The sequence below is a fragment of the Durio zibethinus genome, chromosome 17, assembly GCF_047325235.1.
Source record: "Durio zibethinus cultivar Kanyao isolate XHJ-2024 chromosome 17, ASM4732523v1, whole genome shotgun sequence".
NCBI classification, from domain to species: domain Eukaryota; kingdom Viridiplantae; phylum Streptophyta; class Magnoliopsida; order Malvales; family Malvaceae; genus Durio; species Durio zibethinus.
The window spans coordinates 2,520,662-2,540,140 of record NC_143178.1 but is presented as its reverse complement, the minus strand read 5'-3'; the positions used below and the strand labels follow the sequence as shown (position 1 = coordinate 2,540,140).

General features: G+C 32.6%; 4 protein-coding genes across 6 annotated transcripts; 2 read left to right on the top strand and 2 right to left on the bottom strand.

The window, feature by feature from the left end:
- Positions 1–2,921: 2,921 nt before the first annotated feature.
- LOC111276841 (RGG repeats nuclear RNA binding protein A-like) lies at positions 2,922–6,967 on the top strand. The gene is made up of 7 exons (XM_022862743.2): positions 2,922–3,317; positions 4,012–4,315; positions 4,442–4,507; positions 4,642–4,774; positions 5,279–5,434; positions 5,524–5,577; positions 6,413–6,967. Exons 1-7 carry the CDS (start codon positions 3,134–3,136, stop codon positions 6,587–6,589), a joined length of 1,074 nt encoding a protein of 357 aa, XP_022718478.1. The 5' UTR covers positions 2,922–3,133; the 3' UTR covers positions 6,590–6,967.
- A 51-nt stretch (positions 6,968–7,018) lies between these two features.
- LOC111276847 (GTP-binding protein YPTM2-like) lies at positions 7,019–9,308 on the bottom strand. Its single transcript, XM_022862755.2, has 8 exons — positions 9,126–9,308; positions 8,591–8,663; positions 8,427–8,474; positions 8,287–8,334; positions 7,934–8,005; positions 7,687–7,842; positions 7,489–7,592; positions 7,019–7,343 (listed from the first exon to the last, which is right to left on the bottom strand). The coding sequence occupies exons 1-8, from the start codon at positions 9,137–9,139 to the stop codon at positions 7,247–7,249; spliced, it is 612 nt and encodes a 203-aa protein (XP_022718490.1). The 5' UTR covers positions 9,140–9,308; the 3' UTR covers positions 7,019–7,246.
- Positions 9,309–11,425: 2,117 nt separating this feature from the next.
- Positions 11,426–14,125, bottom strand: LOC111286543 (monooxygenase 2-like). 3 transcript variants are annotated; one of them, XM_089746020.1, is made up of 5 exons: positions 13,182–14,125; positions 12,574–12,647; positions 12,272–12,434; positions 12,015–12,139; positions 11,426–11,789 (listed from the first exon to the last, which is right to left on the bottom strand). In XM_089746020.1, the coding sequence occupies exons 2-5, from the start codon at positions 12,636–12,638 to the stop codon at positions 11,774–11,776; spliced, it is 369 nt and encodes a 122-aa protein (XP_089602146.1). In that variant the 5' UTR covers positions 12,639–12,647; positions 13,182–14,125; the 3' UTR covers positions 11,426–11,773. The 3 variants fall into 3 exon arrangements, with proteins under 3 accessions (XP_089602146.1, XP_089602147.1, XP_089602145.1); XM_089746021.1 differs by having other exon boundaries at positions 12,015–12,119; positions 13,182–14,071; XM_089746019.1 differs by having other exon boundaries at positions 11,426–12,119; positions 13,182–14,000.
- Positions 14,126–15,063: 938 nt separating this feature from the next.
- On the top strand, positions 15,064–17,076 carry LOC111286525 (HXXXD-type acyl-transferase family protein). Its single transcript, XM_022876543.2, has 2 exons — positions 15,064–15,885; positions 16,039–17,076. Exons 1-2 carry the CDS (start codon positions 15,367–15,369, stop codon positions 16,669–16,671), a joined length of 1,152 nt encoding a protein of 383 aa, XP_022732278.2. The 5' UTR covers positions 15,064–15,366; the 3' UTR covers positions 16,672–17,076.
- The last annotated feature ends 2,403 nt before the right edge of the window (positions 17,077–19,479 follow it).

Sequence of the window (19,479 nt, the reverse complement as noted above, 5' to 3'; positions counted from 1 at the left end):
ATATAGGAGTGGGAGAAAATAAGAATGTTAATGGGTAGGATATGAAGTAGGTAAAAAAAATTTTAATCTAATTTTTTAATTTTTATATTATATTTATTTTATTATCTATACCTAATGATATTTTAAATATATTTTTATTTTCATCTTTATAGGTATTTAATGAGTATGTATAATCTCCATATTCATAGTTTAAAAAAATAAAAATAAAAATTTTTTTGTTAACTTTTTTTTTATTTTTATCTTATATATTTAAGTAATTTTTTATAAATATATATTAATATATATTTTTCAATAAAAATATATTAATTTTAATTAATTTAAAATAATAATTTATATTATTTAATAAAAAATTATTTACTAAATATATTTAAATATATATAAAATATGAATATAGAACGGATGTTACATTGTTTGTCTCGATCCCTATCTTTGTATTTAATAAAATTTAAAATCATATATATCTTCATCTTTATACCAATAATATAATATTTATTATCATTATCATTATCATATTTATAATATAATACTCATTTTCATATTCATATTTATTCAAATAAAAAAATTAAAATTTTTATTAAATAAAAAAATTAACATCCCTAAAAAAAAAAATAATGTCGACGTAGCAAGGCTACAACGACTATGGGTTTATGCCAAGGTTATAGGAAGTATTCAAAGCGGAATGTGATTGGAATAAAATGCGAAGCATATATGACTTGTTTTGGTAAATTTTTTTTCTTAAAAAAATATAGATAATACTAATAAAATAGAACTACTAGTATATTTTTTCAAAATTTGCCTATCAAGATCTGTCAAAGGTTTTCTCCAATTTTAATTAAAACGTTGAAAGGGCGAGAAAATTTTTTTTTCTATTAGAACTGTTGGAATGAGTAATAAATAAATAAAAAATGGTTGTGTGTCCAAACTAATTAATTAGAAAATGAAGTTATGCATTAATAATATTTTTTCAAAGTGCTTAATTACTTTGATGAGCTCAAATTTCTGACATAACGTTGAAAAGACTTATTGAGTCAACACGTTCAACGTAGGAATTTAAATCTTACGATATAATAATATAATATAAAAATAATTTAAAATTTTAATAAAAATTATAATGAATTTAACAGAAACAAAAATATATGTATTTTATAATTTTTTAACTAATATGAACTATAATATTTAACTTTTATATAAAAATATAATACTAATATATAAATTATTAATATTTTATGTTATAAGAATATTTAAATTTTCAAATTTGATGAAAACTGACTAAGACAAATCCATAGACAATGTTAGATTTCTGTTATCGACTGACCGAGTTGTTTTGAACATGGGCTGAACCCAAACATGATGGAGTTTGTTTCAAAGAACCAAAAAAAAAAAAAAAAATCCCACGTCCGTGATTACCTGTCTTCTGTTTGCTCGATTATCCGAACAAGAATCAAGAACGACTTTAACAATAAAAAAGAAAGATCTCCCAATCTGTTTTATGCTGTTTTTTTATTTCTCTTACAAAAATTTGTTGATGACGATAACATCATCTGTTTCAAAAACATCCTGATAATCAAAGAACCTGTCCATCGGTCCATGCGAAAACCAAGAAATTTTACCGCAAAATAAAAATGCACGATTTCCATCAAATTGAACGAAAATGCATGAATTAGTGTTTTCTCCGGGCCATCGGGTCTCCGGGCCCAGCAAGCCCATTGAAATAACTCCTCAAACCCATATATTATGGGTTTGTTGGATTTTTAGCTTTTTCTATTTTACTATCAAACTATTGTTTTTATCGGATTTAACAATTTAAATAAAAATATATATAGAATTATGTTTAGCATCCGTAAATAGTTTTAGCATTTTTTAAATAATTAATTTAGTTATTAAGATTTGAGATTTTTTTTTATATTTGTTGATACCGTGAATTAGAGAATGATAAGATTAGGAAGCATTTGAGAAGAGGTGATTAATTTAAAAATCAATAATGATTTGCATTTATTAATTATATTATTTTATTTGTATCAATTTAAGAAATTTATGTGAGAATGACGTTAAATTGTTGGAATAATTAGATCATTGTTTTTACCTTGAAGAATGATTTTTTTCCTCTAAAAACATAAAAAAAACTATTAATATAAAAAAATAATTTTTAATATTATTTTATAATTAATTTACCCAAAAAAAAAAAACATGAATAAAATCACAATCCCATCCAAATTGTCTATATAAATAAACTTTCATCATGAAAAAATTAATCATTACCTTCATCGTATCATTTATATTTTCAATATATATGATTAAAATTATCAAAATATTATGAGTTGTTTATAATATTGAAATTATACCATGAATTCATTCGTTCAGTAATATGGTCAAGATTTTATTAATTTGTAGAAAAATATTTATTAAATTGTATTTTTCATATAAATTTATTGAATTTATTTAATAAATTTTAAAAATTATCTTCATTAAATTTATTGAATTCATTTAATAAATATTTTAAATTCATTTAATAAATATTAATTTTTAAAAAAATTAAATATTCAATTATTTTTTAAAAATTATTTTGACTTTTTATAATTTATAATTTTTTTGATGTAATATCAAATATAATAATTTAAAATTATGAATGATGTATAACATTGTATAAAACATAATAATTTAAGATCACTAGTGATCAAATAACTTTGATAGAATTATCATTATTCCTTTTGTCAAATTCTCATTTATTAAGAAATCCATTTTTCGTTCAGAAGATTTTTTTTTTTCAATTTTTAAGATTCAAATTTTGTTTTCATTTAATAAACTATTTGTCAATCTCTTTTAAAACAAATAAAATGCAAAAGTTTTAAAATGAACCCGACCGCACATTAACAAAATCGATAGGGTTTTTAAGATTAGGTTTAGCCTCACTCTCTTCTCTCGGCCGCATTGGCTAGGGTTTTCTCTGTCCTTCTGCATTTCTCTCTCTTTTTTTTTTCTTCCCGTTTTAATGCCTTACGAACATAAATTTTAGATCTTATTATTTTTCAGTTATATTCACTGCAATGGCGTTAACTATACACTAGGGTTCTCTTGTTATTTTTAAAAAAGAAAAGCTAAAGTTTTTGATATTATTTCTTCTTTGGGTTAACAAATGGCAACCAAGAACCCTTTCGATCTCTTGGATGATGACACTGAAGACCCAAGTTTGCTTATTGCTGCTGCTGAGAAGCAGAAGCTTGAAAAGCCTAAGAAAGCTCCTGCTTCGGTTCCAGCTCAAGCTCAGCCGGCTAAGGCTGCTAAGCTCCCCACCAAGCCACCTCCTCCTGCTCAAGCTGGTAACTTTTGTTTATTGTTTTTCTAATCGGTTAGTTGATTCTCTATTTTGTTTTGAATAAACATACCAAAAAAAATCAAAAGATTTGTGGGTTTTTTTATTTCATGTATTGTTTAAGTAGTTTGGTGGAGTATCTTTTTCGGAATTGGTTGTTCGATTGGTGTATAGTTGTTTATTGGATTGGAAATGAAGTAAAATAAAAGAAATTTGTGAAATTTATTAATCTTGTGTGCCATTAAAATTGATCTTTTGTTAAGTCTTATTATTTTGTTGGAAATCAGGTAAAAGAAGAAAATTTTCTTGAAATTTATTAGTTTTATCTGTCATTAGATCATTCCTTTTGGTCAAGCCTATTGCTTTGAAGTTGTATGTGTTTTGATATGGATAAGTGGGTTTTTGTAATTTTTATTTCCTGGTATTATTGAAATTGAGGTAAAACATAAGAAATTGGTGAACTTTATTGACTCTATCTGTCTTGCGATATAAGTGATGTTCGAACTTTATTTTGGACTTCACTTTTATGATTCTTATGGATGATATGGTCATGTAATATTCTCGCTTTTATTGTTGAACTTTGCCTTGGATTTTGTTTACATTTTTGTTGTTTTATTGACAGTCACTTTTAATTATTGAAGTTTGGTATGTGCTTACTCGTTTATCTTGCATTTTTTTTCCATGTTTGCCTTGTTATGTAGTGAGAGAGGCAAAGAATGAGCCTGGACGGGGAGGGGGCCGTGGTATTGGACGTGGACGTGGGCGCGGACGTGGTGGGAGTGGGTTCAATCGTGATTCCAATGCTAGTGATAACTCCGATGGATTTTCGGGAAGGTACAGAACCACTGAAGAGGGAGAAGGAGGGAAGCAAGCTGAAAGGCGTGGCTATGGTGGGCCTCGAGGATCTTTTCATGGGGGTCGCCGTGGTGGTTTTAATGATGGAGAATCTGGAGAAGGGGAACGCCCTCGCAGGCAGTATGATCGCCATAGTGGGACTGGACATGGGTTAGTATTTTGCTTTATTGAATTTCCATTTTCTGTTGTGTGGTTTGTCATCTATAATATCACTATTGATTTCTGTTTCCTTTAACCATTTATGACATCATTGTTTCCATTGTTATGCATAACCAGGAATGAGTTCAAACGTGATGGTGCCGGACGTGGTAATTGGGGTAGTCCTACTGATGAAGCTGCTCCGTAAGTATCTGTTTGCCAAGCTCTTAAGCAGCAGACACAACTAAGTTCCTTATGTGATGTGCTTTATACATATATATATTTTTGTGTGATGCAAGCTCATCTGTTTATATGTCTGCTATTTGGGCCAAAATAAGAGAGACTGAAGAAAATGTTCCTGAGAATGAAAAGAATGTGAGCTCTGGGAAACAGTCTGGAGAGGAAGATGCTGTGGATGCTAACAAGGAAAACGCAGCAAATGAACCTGAGGAGAAGGAGCCTGAAAATAAGGTAGTTCTTTGATCACACTTAGGGTCTTGGTTTCCTAGAGATGTGGATAGGGGGAAACAAAACTATTTTTGCTGATTTGCCAATATTGTAACTCCTTTAATTATTGATCAGGGAGTAGGTAAATAGAATATGTTGTGATAACTTCCTTGATTTGTATTAGTTGTCTATTAGAACTTTTTCCTATATTGGGCAATGTGTCTAGTAACATCACGTTCGTTAACAGTTCTAATAGTTTCAAACTGCATAGCATCAGTGGTCAAACACTCAAACTTTAATTATAACTAGGCAAAATTTGTTAGATGAATTAAGTTTCTGAAATATTGGGTAAATTTCATCTACAATAATTTATATGAACGGTGGGATTGGCCATGCTTACTCTTTGGTTAGTGTAATCAACTTTAGAATGATCAAATAATCAACTTAATTTGAAATTGCCTGTTTTAATAAGTCTTGCTTGATGTTAATGTTCTAATTTTGAATGTGGACTTTTTCCTCCTTTATTAGGAGATGACTTTGGAAGAATACGAGAAGATTCTTGAGGAGAAAAGGAAAGCTTTGCTTGCTCTCAAGACTGAAGAAAGGAAAGTTGATGTCAAAGAGTTCGAGTCCATGCAACAACTTTCAAATAAGAAGAGCAATGATGACATATTTATCAAACTGGTAAGGTTTCTTAACTTTCTTCTGTTGTTGTATGTGGTTTCATCTATTTAATTTTATGCTGGTATATTGACTTAGCTTTTGATTGTTAGGGTTCTGAAAAGGACAAACGCAAAGATGCTGATAAAGAAGAAAAAGTCAAAAAGGTTTGCATGTTTTTCTCACATGTTATTGTTGATTAAGTGCTTCTTTTGGATGGATCTGGGTCTTGCATTTGACATTTTTTTCATGGATGCAATCATACTTTTCTAACTTTCTTATTTGGTAGTTCTGTATGCATATGCTTTGCAATGGAATCAAGATTCATTGCTAGTTTGACTCATTGTGATTTCTTTTGTCTTAACAAAGTATGGATGCATCTTTGGACTTTGTATTAATTTGAATATACTTGTTCCTCTTCTAAATGAATCTCAGGTTCATTTGTGTATGGAGTTTAGTTCTTTCACCATCGTTGGCTGTTTGACTTGTTTTTTCATATTCCTTTCGAATGTTGTTAGGTTAAACTAATTTGGCCATTAATGATAACTGATAGAGACCATGCTTAGTTCCCCTTTTGGTGTGACAGCATAATGGCTGCTCAGCAACAATGCAAATGAATCTGCAAAACCATTTGAGGATCAATAGTTGTGTTCAAGCTAATTTTGGCTTATATGCAAATTAACTTCAGTAAGTTGGTTTTTTTTTGGGGAGCGACAACTCAGAAGAAAATGCCTTATCCTATACATTACACAAAACATTTTTAAGTTCCAAATGTAAAGCTTTTGTTTGTCATCACATATTTTCAACTCGTCGTAAATGCTTCTTACTGTCATGTTATTGCATAATAATGTCAATTTCCAAAATTTTTCATTACATGATGAATGGGAAATGCATCTTTGTGTTAAGTTTTCCACCTTATCATTGGTATCGGTGCTGATGATGTAGATGTCACATTATGTTCTTCCCTTACTAAAATTCTGTATGAATGTTGTTTTGATGTAGTCTGTCAGCATCAATGAGTTCCTGAAGCCAGCTGAAGGGGAGAGGTACTATGGCCCCGGGCGTGGTCGAGGCCGTGGTCGCGGTCCCAGAGGTGGATTCGGAGGCAACACAGCTAGCGATGTGCCAGCCCCCTCAATTGAAGATCCTGGGCACTTCCCCTCATTGGGTGGCAAGTGAGATCAGCCACTGCAATCTACACGATGGGTTTCACTTGCTTGGAATTCATTGTGATCTTTCAAGAGGAATGATGACTTTATCAGAAACCGTTTATGTTTTTGTGTAAATTTTAGATAATTTACCCATGGGTCTACAGACTCATGGTCTTTTCCTGACATGCACATCTTTTTTTTTTTTTTTTTTGCCTTGAGTTTTTTGTTTTGGGTTAAAATCAGAGCTTATGGATTACAACTGAGAAGTAGTGGCATCGGTTTTGTCGGTTCGAGTAGGTTGAGACCGTTTTAGTTGGTCCTGTCTGAAAACAATGCATTCATGTTATTGTTTCTTTTAATCTCTATTTATTGATGATTTAATGCTTCACGAAAATATTTGCTGATATATGCTAAGGCTAAGCTCCCTCGGTTGTTAGGTGCGTTATTTGAAACCTGATTTGATCACAAATACTGCATTTCACCAATATTCCTATTTTGTACAAAATGTATCCTTGAAATCAAAAACAATTAAAAGAATAGAAATTTAGCAGAGTATTGAACAACAGACAAGAATAGCAAATCACGCTGAACCATCTTCATATCAAAAGCATTAAATAGGACTAGTATTACTACATGCAATAAATAACACAAAAGGACATCATGTGCCCACTGAAATTAATTTTCTTTAAGACGAGCAGCAACCAGACTTCTGGTTCACAGGCTGTCCTCGGATCTGTACTGTTGGAGGTCTCGCATTGTTCATGGCTGGTTGGCTTGCCATCCTGCAAACAACCATTAAGAGATAAGGACCAATAAACTCTAAAATCAGGGGCCAATCCATTAAAGAAGCAATAAATCCATCTTCCTTATATAAGTGTGTGTATGTGTCACTTCACCATAAAATGTAGAAAACATCAGGTAGAATACCTGTTCTTGATTGAAGCAGCCATGGCCATGAAAGCCTCTTCAACGTTAGTGGCACTCTTAGCACTTGTTTCCATGAAAGGAATCCCAATTTCATCTGCAAAAGCCTGTACAAAGAAAACAAGTCATGAGTGATGAAAATCCTAAACTTTTTTTGATACCGAATGTCATATAAATTTGAAACATGTGCAATCAGTTAACCTTAGCTGTCTCATAGGATACAACTTTGTTTGCTGTTAGGTCACACTTGTTCCCAACTAAAAGCTTGTTCACATTCTCACTGGCATAGCGGTCAATTTCATTTAGCCATTGTTTGACATTGTTGAAACTCTCTTGGTCTGTCACATCATAAACAACCTGCCAAGAATGCACTCAGTATGAGTTTAATCCTGCGTAAAGAAATTTAAGGGAGGAGAAACACAGCTAAAATGTAAAATATGGTACTTACTATGATACCATGAGCCCCACGATAGTAGCTGCTAGTGATTGTCCTAAAACGTTCTTGGCCAGCAGTGTCCCACTGCATATCCATAGACAAGCATAAAAAGGCAATCAACAATCAACGATTATCAAAAGAAAAGATACAGTCAAGCAACCTTTTAAGTGTATAAATCATATAAAAAAAATTCTAAACAAAGGAACTCCTAAAATTGACTAGAACTGAGAGAACGAACACAACCCAGTTAAAGCAAACCAAACTATGGGTGTACCAGATCAAAGTATGCATTCCAAATAGGTAAATTTGGATATTCAAACCCCAATTAACAAAAGACAAGTTAGCCAGCCAATTTAAAGACTTACAATTTGGAGTTTGATGGTTTTTCCATCCTGTTCCACAGTACGGATTTTCTGCATATGGGAACACAATTCAGAGTTAATTTACCATTCACATGTTTAAAACAAACAAACCAATACTTTAAAAGTACTGAGACAATACTTACAAAGTCAACACCAATGGTACTTATGTAACTCTCCAGATATGAATCATCCTGGTTCCCAAAAGAAAAATCAGTTTGTAAGCATCAACCTTTGGTGACAAAAAAGAAAACAAATCACAAAGCTAAGATCAAAAAGCATTAAAATCAAAGGGGGTCCAAAAGCTTACAGCAAACCTCAAAAGTAGACACGATTTCCCAACACCAGAATCTCCAATAAGCAAAAGCTTAAACAGATAATCGCTGCCATTATCACAAACAAACAAAATTCAGAACATAAAAAATAATTAAAAAAATCAAAATTTCAACATATAAACATACATAAAACAAAAACTCATAAAGCAATCAAGCTCCTTGTGGTTATTTCCATCTTTCAGCCTAAATTTATTTGAAATATTTTAAATTTCTCCATAAAACTGTTACCTAACTTAATAAATCACAAATTTTAGAGACAATTATTATTCCTTAGCTAACCTATAATGCTAGAAAATCAATAAACAGATCTGAAACAAAAACCAATCGGATCTGATTCACAAAGAAAATCAATTAATCAAAATAACAAAGAAACAAAGAAATTTTAGGAAAAAATAAAACAAATTTAATTCAAAAGAAAATTGAAATAAGAGGATCCATAGGAAAATAAATTAAAAACGATTAATTTAACATGAATACAGAAATAAAATTACACAAAAAAAAGGAGCTTACTATTCGGGATTCATGATGGTGACAAGTTAGAATCAACTGAATCACGAGATGTCGGGGGAGATATCGGAGGGAACGAGAAATTGGGCGTTACGGTGAATTTACCGCCAATTTGAGATCGTCGCCTGAGAAAGAGGAAGAGGGAGTTTTTGTTACCGGGACAATGGAAGGAGAATTTGAAGAAGCGAAGAGTTTGTGCTGGTGTATTGTTTATAAATGAAGAGCCAGAACAGTTGGAAATTGGAATTTTAATTTTTTATTAATTATTAATTTTGATCAAATTTAAAATTTGAGGGAAATTGGAGGTTGACGTAGCACTGGAAACAAAAAGAATGCCACGTATTTGTGCAATTGCGTATTGTTAAATTACAATTTTGGGCATTTTCTTTTTTTTAATCATTTTCTTGGAAAATATTCCATTCAATAATTATTTAAAACTTTGTATTCATATCATTTTCTTAATTTAAACGGTGGTGTGAGTATGATCCATAAATAGAGTATTATATTTTTATTTTTAATGATTTTAAATATATTTAATCTAATTAATTTATGACATATTAAAAAAATAGTAATTAATAAATATAAGATTTAAATCTTAACATTTACAATTTTACTTTTTGTTTTAAATTATTACATCTTTTAAAATCTTAAAAATTTCAAATAAAAAATATATTTTCTTAATAAATATTCTCTTCGCGAAGAGTTTGATGATTATTTGATGAGACTTCACTTATCAAAATATAAAGTTTGTAAACGTCCTTCGTATGCTCATGATCAATTTAGTTTGGTATAATTGTATATTTCTTTTTTTTTTTGGATAATTAGTTTAGTATTATCTTATGTCAAACAATTAGTAAGAGATTTTAAATGTAAAATTCAAATGTGAATAAGGTGATAAATAGAAGAAAGGCAAGGATAGAGATAATTTGTAACATAGTTTACTTAATTAGGTTAAGAGTAGTTTAGTTTGTATTATCCAATCCAATTAATGGATAAAAAAAATTAATGCCTTGCTTGCAAGTTGAAAAAAGGTGCAAGTTTTCTTTGAAAAAAAAAATAAAAAAGAAGTGTTAAAATTTAAATTTAAGCAATTAATTATCCATATACCTTATCTTCTATTGTATCACTTAATTAAGTATGTGGCATAAATTGAATGTTGTCCATATAATTACTTAACACCTTGAGTTTGAAATGGAGAGGATAAAATAAAGGAATCAAAGGGAATTGGATTCTTAATCATTATATAGTTTAAAATTTTGTTATCCTATGTCTTATTAGGACCACTATCACCATGCACAATTAGCTAGCAATTGGGATTGTTGGTAAAACATAGGTGGATCCCAAAACTAAGATATTAGTATCCAATTTGTAAAATATTATCTTTTTTATTATCGAGATACTTTTTTTTAAAGAACATTCTGAGGACAATTTTTCGAGAACAATAAAAATATATTTTAAAAATTTATAAGTTAATATAATAAATAATAAAATATTTACTAATATTTTAATATTGTTTATCAAATTTAAAAATTTTACCCATAATGTATAAAATAGTAATCCTATCAAAATTATGTATAGAATTTTTGTTGTTAAGAAAATAGTTAGGAGAATGACAATAACAAAGAGTGTATTTTAATTGAGCACTTAGACTGCTTTATCTATCTTAAAAAATCGTAAATAAAGGCAGTTGATATGGCATTTTTTGAGGATATTTAAGTCATTTTAGAACATTTAATTTGTTATTTAATGGAAGAAAAAATTTTCAACTGAAGAAAACGGACAGCCAGGTGTTTCCTGGCTGCTTCATTTACGTGTGTATTCTCTTGCATGAAGCATCCTTTGACAACGCGTCTGCCAGCAGGGAACCAGGGTGGCTGCTGCAATTTGCGAACAACAATGACCAAAGAGCAAATGCAAGAACGGGACAAACAAACATGTGGTGGTCGATTTTCCTTTTTGTTCATGTTCACAAAGTCTTTGACCACGCCCAGTTCCGGCGAGTGTTGTAGCTTCCTTAGGAATGAGGTCAATCATGGTGTCTTTAGAAAGTTCTTGAGAAAGGTTTAGCTCAAATAGCAAATTGCATGAAATAATTTTCCTCCTATGAAAAATGTGATCGAAAATCTTGACATCCATAAAGGAATTACATGGCTAATTTGTATAATTTGGATTTTGCAACGAAGGTGCAATAAGTTTTCTTGCTTTTTGTATGGTCAACTTTGAAATCTTACATTTTATGCTTTGAGTGGCTCACACGTGGATTATCCCATTGCAAAACAGATCCCACGAGATTTGTACCTATGGTTAGCGCCTTAGCGGAGAGACTCGAGGCCTTCTTTCCTCTCCATATGCCCTGAGAGCACCTACTATAGATGGAGGTACAGATTTAATTGCATCTGTTAACTTGCTTGTCAGAATCACCGTATCCTCTAAAGCACAGCAAGCACCATGCCCTTGGGAGTCATCGGATGCCAGGCATCCTTGACCAGCACAACTTTGCCAGCTGAAGCATATTACACCTGGCCATAGCCAACGGTCAACAAGGGGGTTTTATTCATCGTCTCATCAGGGTTGAGAGCAATAAATTTAAGTAGCTCCGTAGGCCAGTTCTTTACTAGTATCTATTTGCTTGCTTCTTCAGCAAAACTGGATCAGTTATCTTTGGACCTGCAACAAACCATGAAATAGATCATTAGAGCTCGGAAGGATTTGAAAAAATTTACTGGAAGGTGTTATATGGTTATTCGCTATTCGTTGTATGACTGAATGCTACTGTAAAAAAGAAAAGAAAAATCCCCGCAGAGAGCTGTTATGGCAGATAAACCAGTGAACTTTTGTGGGAGATACAGGAACACATCCTGCACGCAGGCCTCTTCCATCTATGTAATTAACCTTGGTGCAAAGGGCTGCCCGTTGGGATAAAATCCTAGTCCATGGAAAGCACAATGCCCTGCATACTTTGGCCCAGAGAAACCCATCCATTTGGCTATTGGAGACCTAACACATCCAATAACAATCTGTTGAAAAACTTTCAGTAATTTGATTTCTAATTTTTACACAGCTGGGAAGCAATGCTGAATTATAGTATTCATCACGATAGAGCATTGCTGTATACATGAACGAGAATGTTGAGACTTTTATGAATTAACCTTTGCAAGTAATCTAGTACCATCCGTAAGTTCCAAAAGAGTTTCACCATTTTCGCTTGACTCAATCTTTGAGAACTTCGAAGAAAATTGTATTGCGTCTGGTGGCAACTTATTGGCAAGCGTCTCCAGAAGTATTCTCCTCTCCAATGCACGAACTGCTTGGCTGCAACATCACGTTATCATTAGTTGATGAAACAGAGAAACATTTGTATACAATCATTTGAAAGGTAAAGAACGGAAATAGTGGTACAAATTAGATTAAAAACTGCCTCCAAGCTCCAAGAACGTAGAAGATTTAGTACTTTTGATCTTCATCTTTGAATTTGAAGGAGCGTAACTCCCTTCCATCTTCTGACTTCACCACCATCCTGCACAGCTGATGCAATGAACAAGTTCAGAATATGATAACTAAGGATACGTTCAAGTCTAAAAACCTACTATAGAAAGGGACCAAGTTCGCTAAAAAATGTAGGACAGCACTTGTCAAAAATAAGCGCTAGTGAAATTGACTTTGAAGTTCAAGAAATTGGCTCCTGAGACAATATGCAACACCAATTGCATCCAATACCCGCCACCCATTCTAGAAAAGGGTGAGTGAGGTTTCATCAGTTCTAAGTGACTCTGCTTGCTCAAGCACTAGTGATCCAATTCCTAGCCTGATGATCACTTAACATGAAAACTAATCAGAACAATTTGTGGAGATTCATTTCTTGTTGAACTTGCAATATCCAAATGCTGCAAATTTGAACATGCACCACCATTATCGTGCATAAAGAAAATAGAAAAAGATAGATTTTGCACAATTCATTGGTAAAGAAGAATCAAAAGAATCCTAGCAATCTGTAAATAGACACTCAAATTCAGACTAGAAAGGCCAGCAAGGAATAAAATTTAGCTCAAATATTCTGACCTGCGAAGGGACACTGCAGTGGCAAGACCAGCAATCCCAGCTCCCACTATGAGAATATCCTCCTTCTGAATACCAGCTTCATAATTGATGTGCGGATGGGTTTAAGAACGTCTGCAAAAATCCTCTACCTTGAGAATTGGACAAAGAAGGTCGAGACATAGGACAGTTGAGACGCAGAAGAGAAGAAGTGGTTATTGCTATGGTTCTGAAGTGTTGGGTTGGCAAAGTTTGTGATAATTTGAGACTCGAGAGGGCCACAATTATAAACAAAATGTCTCGAAAATAAGTGGCGGAGATGAAATGTTTCTTGTTGGTTCATGTTCAACCAGACTTTACCGGCAAAGGTACTTTGGTAACGACCATTCCGTTAGCTTGATCCTGGATCTTGTTTGTATTAGGCCCGAGCTTGATCTACGGTTTTTAGGCCCAAATCACCTTTTTGAAGTAGATTTTAGGCTGAACTTGCAATCAGCGTTAGGCCTTTAGACGCGGTATAATATTAAAGCTCCCACATAAGAGAGGGATTTTGCAAGCTGGTGGAATCCATCTCACCAACTGAGGGCTTCTAAATTTATTATATTCATCTTACCGACAATATTTAGTTACTCCTCCAGCTACCAGTCTACCACGAGCCTTGTTAGCTCAAAAAAAATTTACTTCTCACTTCACCAGCAACACTGAACACCCAAGTAGTATGCCCTTCTTTTGTACTCAAGAAAAAGGCATAGGGCATTGTCCTAAACAGGCATCCTCCGGTACCAGAACCCATTCTAGTCACGTCCACTGCTATGTCTTTCCTGCCTAAGCTCTATTTTTCTTTTGGAAAAAAAAAAAAAAATTTCCCTTGGCATTCCTTATGGAATGGGAAACGTACGGCTGCATATTCATTGCTTTTGGGATGACCATGGAAATTGGAATATTATTGGTTAACTATTTATGAGCTGCACATGCAACTGTCCTGGTACAATGAAATGATATGTCTCGTCTCATTCATTGCTCGTTTGATCAGGCCCCATATTAAAGTCTCAACACTCTTGAACTGTTGTTAATACTTTTTAATTTCTAGAAATGCTGTTCAGGTTTAAAGGAATTCAAACTTGAGAATTGTCAAAAAAAAACCCTCATATCAAAGAACCACTAAATTTAAACTTGGGTCCTTCAGCAAAAACCTAAATTATTACTGTTGTTTTCTATTTGATATTTGATGACTTTTTGTACAATTTAAATATTGGTGATCATCTGGGACCGAGACAAAAGAGTTTTCGTACAATTTAAATATTGGTGACCACCTGGGACCGAGACAAAAGATTTTATCTTTTATGCTGAGAAAGAAAATTCAATGTGTACTAAACATGAATAGCAACAACTTGCCTCCATATTAATTGCACATTGGTGGCGGTTTAACGAACAACTAGTGGCGATATAAGCACAAACCAACTTGCTTTAAATTTAGTGATGATGTGAGTTGCATGCTTTAATTTAAGGAGATTGGGCTGTTGCCTTTCTAAGAGCTTACAAAACTTAGTAAATGAGACCACCAACCGATCATTAATTGAAAATCTAGCCATTTCATTGTCTGGTCTCTAGTGATCAGCTATGGACTGACGTCAGGCCATGGCCATTGCCTCATTCCAACAGTTCATGACATTAGGACTTGATCGGTCCATGCACGTACAATTGGTTGAACTGATTTGACCTGAATTCATTTAGCCGATTTGCTTGTTTAAAGGGAAAAAAAAGACCCAAAAAGCGGAAAAAAGACGCATTGCCCTGTGCCAACTGAGCCAAAAAATGAAGTTACCAGCAATAATCAACCGCTTAGCAATGACTTGGGAAAGCTGGCTTTCGCAGTTGCGTGTGCTTCAGTAGGTATTTAACAGGAAAGGAAAACGACGTTAAGGGATAATAAAAAAGTTAGATTTTGTCTGATTACCAAATTTTGTGTAGAAATGAGACATGTTCCTTTCCTTTTGTGAATTATCGTGGTACATTAGGTATACCAAACAAACCAGCCCGCCCCGTTCAAAACTTCATTACTGGTCAAGCCAAAAGTTTTTTAAAAAGAAAAATCTCTGTTTATAATTCATAATACAAGTAAATGACATGCTCAGACTGCAACAAGCAATGGCATTTTAGTACTTTAAATTGTTCAAGCATGTTTTTTACTGGACATATTTCTATATAAATGCCGTCACAATTAGCAGAGGTTGTAATCCGTTCCATTCAGAAGCTTCACAAGATGGCAATGCACAGTGATAGCTTTGTCCCTATATTATTCGTTGAAGGTATTCAGACTGTGACTCCGATTAAGATGACTGAACCAAGACAGACACGACAAGTGTTGGTGGGGGAGCCTGTTGGTCCAGGGATTTTCCAGAGGTGCTTGAACATGGTCCAATACTACAGAAAGGAAAAGGAGGAAGATTCTGGCTGGTTAGTTGCTGGGTGGATTAAGGAGACACTTGGGAGAGCTTTGTTGGAGCAGCCAATGATTTGTGGACGTCTTCGAAAAGGGGAGGAAAATGATGGAGAATTGGAGATCGTGTCCAATGATTGTGGCATTAGACTCATTGAGGCAAGAATTCAGCTGAATCTGTTAGAGTTTCTTAGCATGAAGCAAAGGGAAGAGGCTGAAGCTCAGCTTGTTTTCTGGAAGGATATTGATGAGCAAACTCCACAGTTTTCCCCACTGTTCTATGTTCAGGTAATATTATATTGACATTTAGCTTTATTACCCCACTGTTCTGTGTTCAGTTAATATTATATGGACATTTAGCTGTATTAAAAAAACCTCTTAGGATAAGAATTATGACCTTGATTTCAAGCAGAGTCATGATCAGTTCTTTATGTTTAACAGGTGACCAATTTCCAGTGTGGGGGATACTCAATTGGAATTAGCTGCAGCATTCTTCTGGCAGACCTTTTATTGAGGACAGAGTTCCTGAAGACATGGGCAAATATTCACAACAACATTATCTACAAGAATAATGAACGAAAGCTACCCCTATTCTACCTCCCTGGTCTCAAGAACACCACCGGCTCCTCTCCTAACATAATCAGCTCAACTTCAAGCAAAAACTCTGGCAAAACTATGATCTTCAAGATTAATGCTGAAAGTGAAAGTCTGAAAAGTGAATGGTGCAGAAAAGTCGCGTTAGCCTGTCTTAAGGAGGCAGAGAACAATCTTGGAAGTGAAATGGGTGCCGAGTTTTCTTTGTTTCTTAATGAATCGTTTGAGGCCATCAAGGTAGAAAGCTGCTCAAAACATGGGATGTTGAAGCCCAAGGTGAACCTTAACAAGGAGTTCACGTATGCAAAATGGGATGATTTAGGGGCTAATGAAGTTACTTTCCGAGAAGGGAATAAACCTGTTCATGTTTCCTGTTGGTTTAGATCAACCTCGGGTGGGTTTGTCTTTGTAATTCCTTCGCTTGAGGAGGGTGCATACAAAGTGAACATCATTGTCACAATTCCTAATGAGAAGTACTGAGAGTGATTGTAATAGCTAAGAGTTTCACTTCACGCCTGTGCTTGAATTACAAATAATAATAGTTTCTCTTAATTTGTTGTTCGTTCTTATTTCCTTTACAAATATCATAATCGATGTTAGCACAACTTTCAGAGTGTCAAAGGACATCTGATTAAAAACAGCAGAGGAAACCAGTGGAGCATTAGGGAGGTTGAGAAGTCAAAGACCATGAAAATCTAATCCGAGGTGAATACGAAATCGACATGCACGCGTAAAGCGAGCACGGTATTCCTCTAGCAACTAGGGTGTTGGTAGAATAGGTGAAAGAATAATATAATGGTTCGCGCTTAGGTTCCGCCCCAAAGAGAAAGGTGTCTGGCTAAGCTACAGCCCATCATGCAGGGTTGTTGTAATCCACTGTTGTAATCAGAACATCTAATTTAGAGGGTAAAGTGGTTTTTAAGGGGCCGGGTAAGGTGGGTTTAACTTTTAGTGGTACAGTTTTTCTTAAATTTTTCATATTCATTAAGGTGAGTAGAAATCATTTTAATCAATGACTTAATCAATTGAAACTAATTAAATTAATTTCATTTGATCAATTAAAGAAAACTGTTTAGGCAATTAATTCGATCAACTTTTAAAATTAATATTCGAATCAATCAAATTATTTGATTTTTTAACAAAATTCGTCATAAGTTGTCTAATATATAACAAAAATTTAGACGGTAGTTGACCTCTCACATCAAGCAATCAATTTTTTTACGATAAAAACTTCGATTTTTCAATGAAATCAACAGATTTATTTCGATTAAATTATTTTCAATTATTAAAAATAAATCAATCAATTTCGATTATTTTTTTAAAAATAATTATTTAATTATTATTTTTTTACGAACAAATCCATCGACTAATCGTCCCTTTATAAAATCATTCGCATATGTTATCCGTTTCTAAACCACCACCTTTTTTTTTTTTTTTTAATGAATTTTACAGTTTAGTTTCGCATTAATGACATGTTTGTCCAAAGAAAATGGGCTTTTGTGATTTGTACCTTTTTGATGGACACATGACCACTAAGAATGGGTAGCTTGTGCCTGTACTTTTCTCTTGTCCCTAATTAAGGCAAAAAATAAATGAGTTCTTTTTACTTGGGGGATTTAACATGTACCAAAAATTATTCTTAATATATTTTTTAAATGTGAATGTGAATGACGTTTGGCATTAAAATAATGAAATATACTAATGACCCATTTGACATGGTAAAGAAAAACATGACATTATAAATAATTTATACCTTTGCAAACTCAGATAATCAACAATGCAATTGGGATTTAGGAAGGGAAGGAAGAATGAAGATTGACCCTTGTTACTTGCTATACCTTATATATGTGAACGTGCACGCCTTCAATGTTTACGAAAATGACAATTGCAGATCAATTATTTCTTGTTAATATTTTAAAAATGACTCAATGTTTCCATTTTTTTAAAAATCAAGTTGCAAATTGTTTGAAAGACATGAAAAAATGACTTCTTAAAGAAAAAAAAAAGTACTGAAGTTTTTGAAGGGCGGGACTTAAAAAAATGGAACGTCTAGTATAATTGCTTGTCTACTTGGACCTTTTCATTTATGAACATAGCTTGTTCAACTGCTTACATTAATATCTCATCAACAAATCATTTCATTATAATTCAAATTACCTAAGATCATTAAATATTGTTTACTCTTAACTTACCTGAACTTTTTTTGAGTTTAATATGCATTTTTCATCAACTATTAATTATATACGTTATATTATTGCTTTATATCTCATATATAAAGTAAAAGAAGATTTAAGTATAGGATTTTGAACCTTTCTTTTTTAAGCTTCTTTCGTAACTCTTTGCAAACTGATTTTCATTCTCTTTAATTCTAATTTCTTATATTTTGCTAATTTAAACATCAAAACGAGTCCTACAAATCAAATTGTAACACCTTTTAATAGTGTTTTCCTTGCTATAAGTTCAAATCTCTTCCCATTCACTGTTCAATTCACTTTTACGTGAAATACTCTCTCTCTCTCTATATATATATATATTTGTCTTGTTCATTCCTCTAACTTATCAATATTTTTCAAAACAGAGCCTCTCCTTTGGCTCTTATAAATAGCTAGTAAAAATTAAAATGATTTTTCACAGTTTAAATTATAAAGTGTCATAATAATTTTATGTTCGTTCGACGAATTTGAAAACAAAATAAAAACATAATGGAGTCGTCACCAATTATGTTTTAATAGGTGACCAATCACACTTAACCAAAAAAAATTGGTGACGACTTCATTATGTTTTTATTTCATTTCAAAGTTCGTTGAACAGACACAAAATCATTACACTAATGAGTGATCATGAATCGACTTAAATCTATCAAATATTTATTTTAATATTTTAAAATAAAAATAAAAATACTTTATTGGTTTAATATTTTATAAATAAAAGTTAAATAAAGATATATTAATTTTTAATAAAATAATTAATTAAATCAAACTAAAATCTAAAAATTCATATCCCTAACCCGGATCAAATTCATAGGCTTAAACAAGTAGACAATAGCTTATCCTTGGACGCATCTAATTCAAACAATTAACTTAATAAAGGAAGCCCATCCTTTACTTGTTTTGGACTAGCTTAAAATCAGCAAGCCTTTATCCCAAATACAACCAAAGACCCAATAGAGATCGACCCATTAACACAGTAACCTTACTCCACTCAAAAGAAATGCATTTTCCAATTTCCACTCTTAATTTGGCATTTATGTAAATTCAGCCACTTCCAAACCCAAATATGTTAAGTTGT

Bases quoted from the DNA above. Each gene is read 5' to 3' on its own strand.
- LOC111286543 (XM_089746019.1), bottom strand. From the start codon at position 12,638: ATGGTGGTGAAGTCAGAAGATGGAAGGGAGTTACGCTCCTTCAAATTC. The intron at 12,435-12,573 runs GTACTAAATCTT...GTGATGTTGCAG, and splicing joins TTCAAAGATGAAGATCAAAA to CCAAGCAGTTCGTGCATTGG. The intron at 12,120-12,271 runs GTTAATTCATAA...TGGATGTGTTAG, and splicing joins GTACTAGATTACTTGCAAAG to GTCTCCAATAGCCAAATGGA.
- LOC111276847 (XM_022862755.2), bottom strand. The intron at 8,335-8,426 runs GTAAGTATTGTC...TCCCATATGCAG, and splicing joins GTACCATTGGTGTTGACTTT to AAAATCCGTACTGTGGAACA. The intron at 7,344-7,488 runs GTATTCTACCTG...GGTTGTTTGCAG, and splicing joins GCTGCTTCAATCAAGAACAG to GATGGCAAGCCAACCAGCCA.
- LOC111276841 (XM_022862743.2), top strand. From the start codon at position 3,134: ATGGCAACCAAGAACCCTTTCGATCTCTTGGATGATGACACTGAAGAC. The intron at 3,318-4,011 runs GTAACTTTTGTT...CTTGTTATGTAG, and splicing joins ACCTCCTCCTGCTCAAGCTG to TGAGAGAGGCAAAGAATGAG. The intron at 5,435-5,523 runs GTAAGGTTTCTT...TTTGATTGTTAG, and splicing joins ATGACATATTTATCAAACTG to GGTTCTGAAAAGGACAAACG.
- LOC111286525 (XM_022876543.2), top strand. From the start codon at position 15,367: ATGCCGTCACAATTAGCAGAGGTTGTAATCCGTTCCATTCAGAAGCTT. The intron at 15,886-16,038 runs GTAATATTATAT...TATGTTTAACAG, and splicing joins CCCCACTGTTCTATGTTCAG to GTGACCAATTTCCAGTGTGG.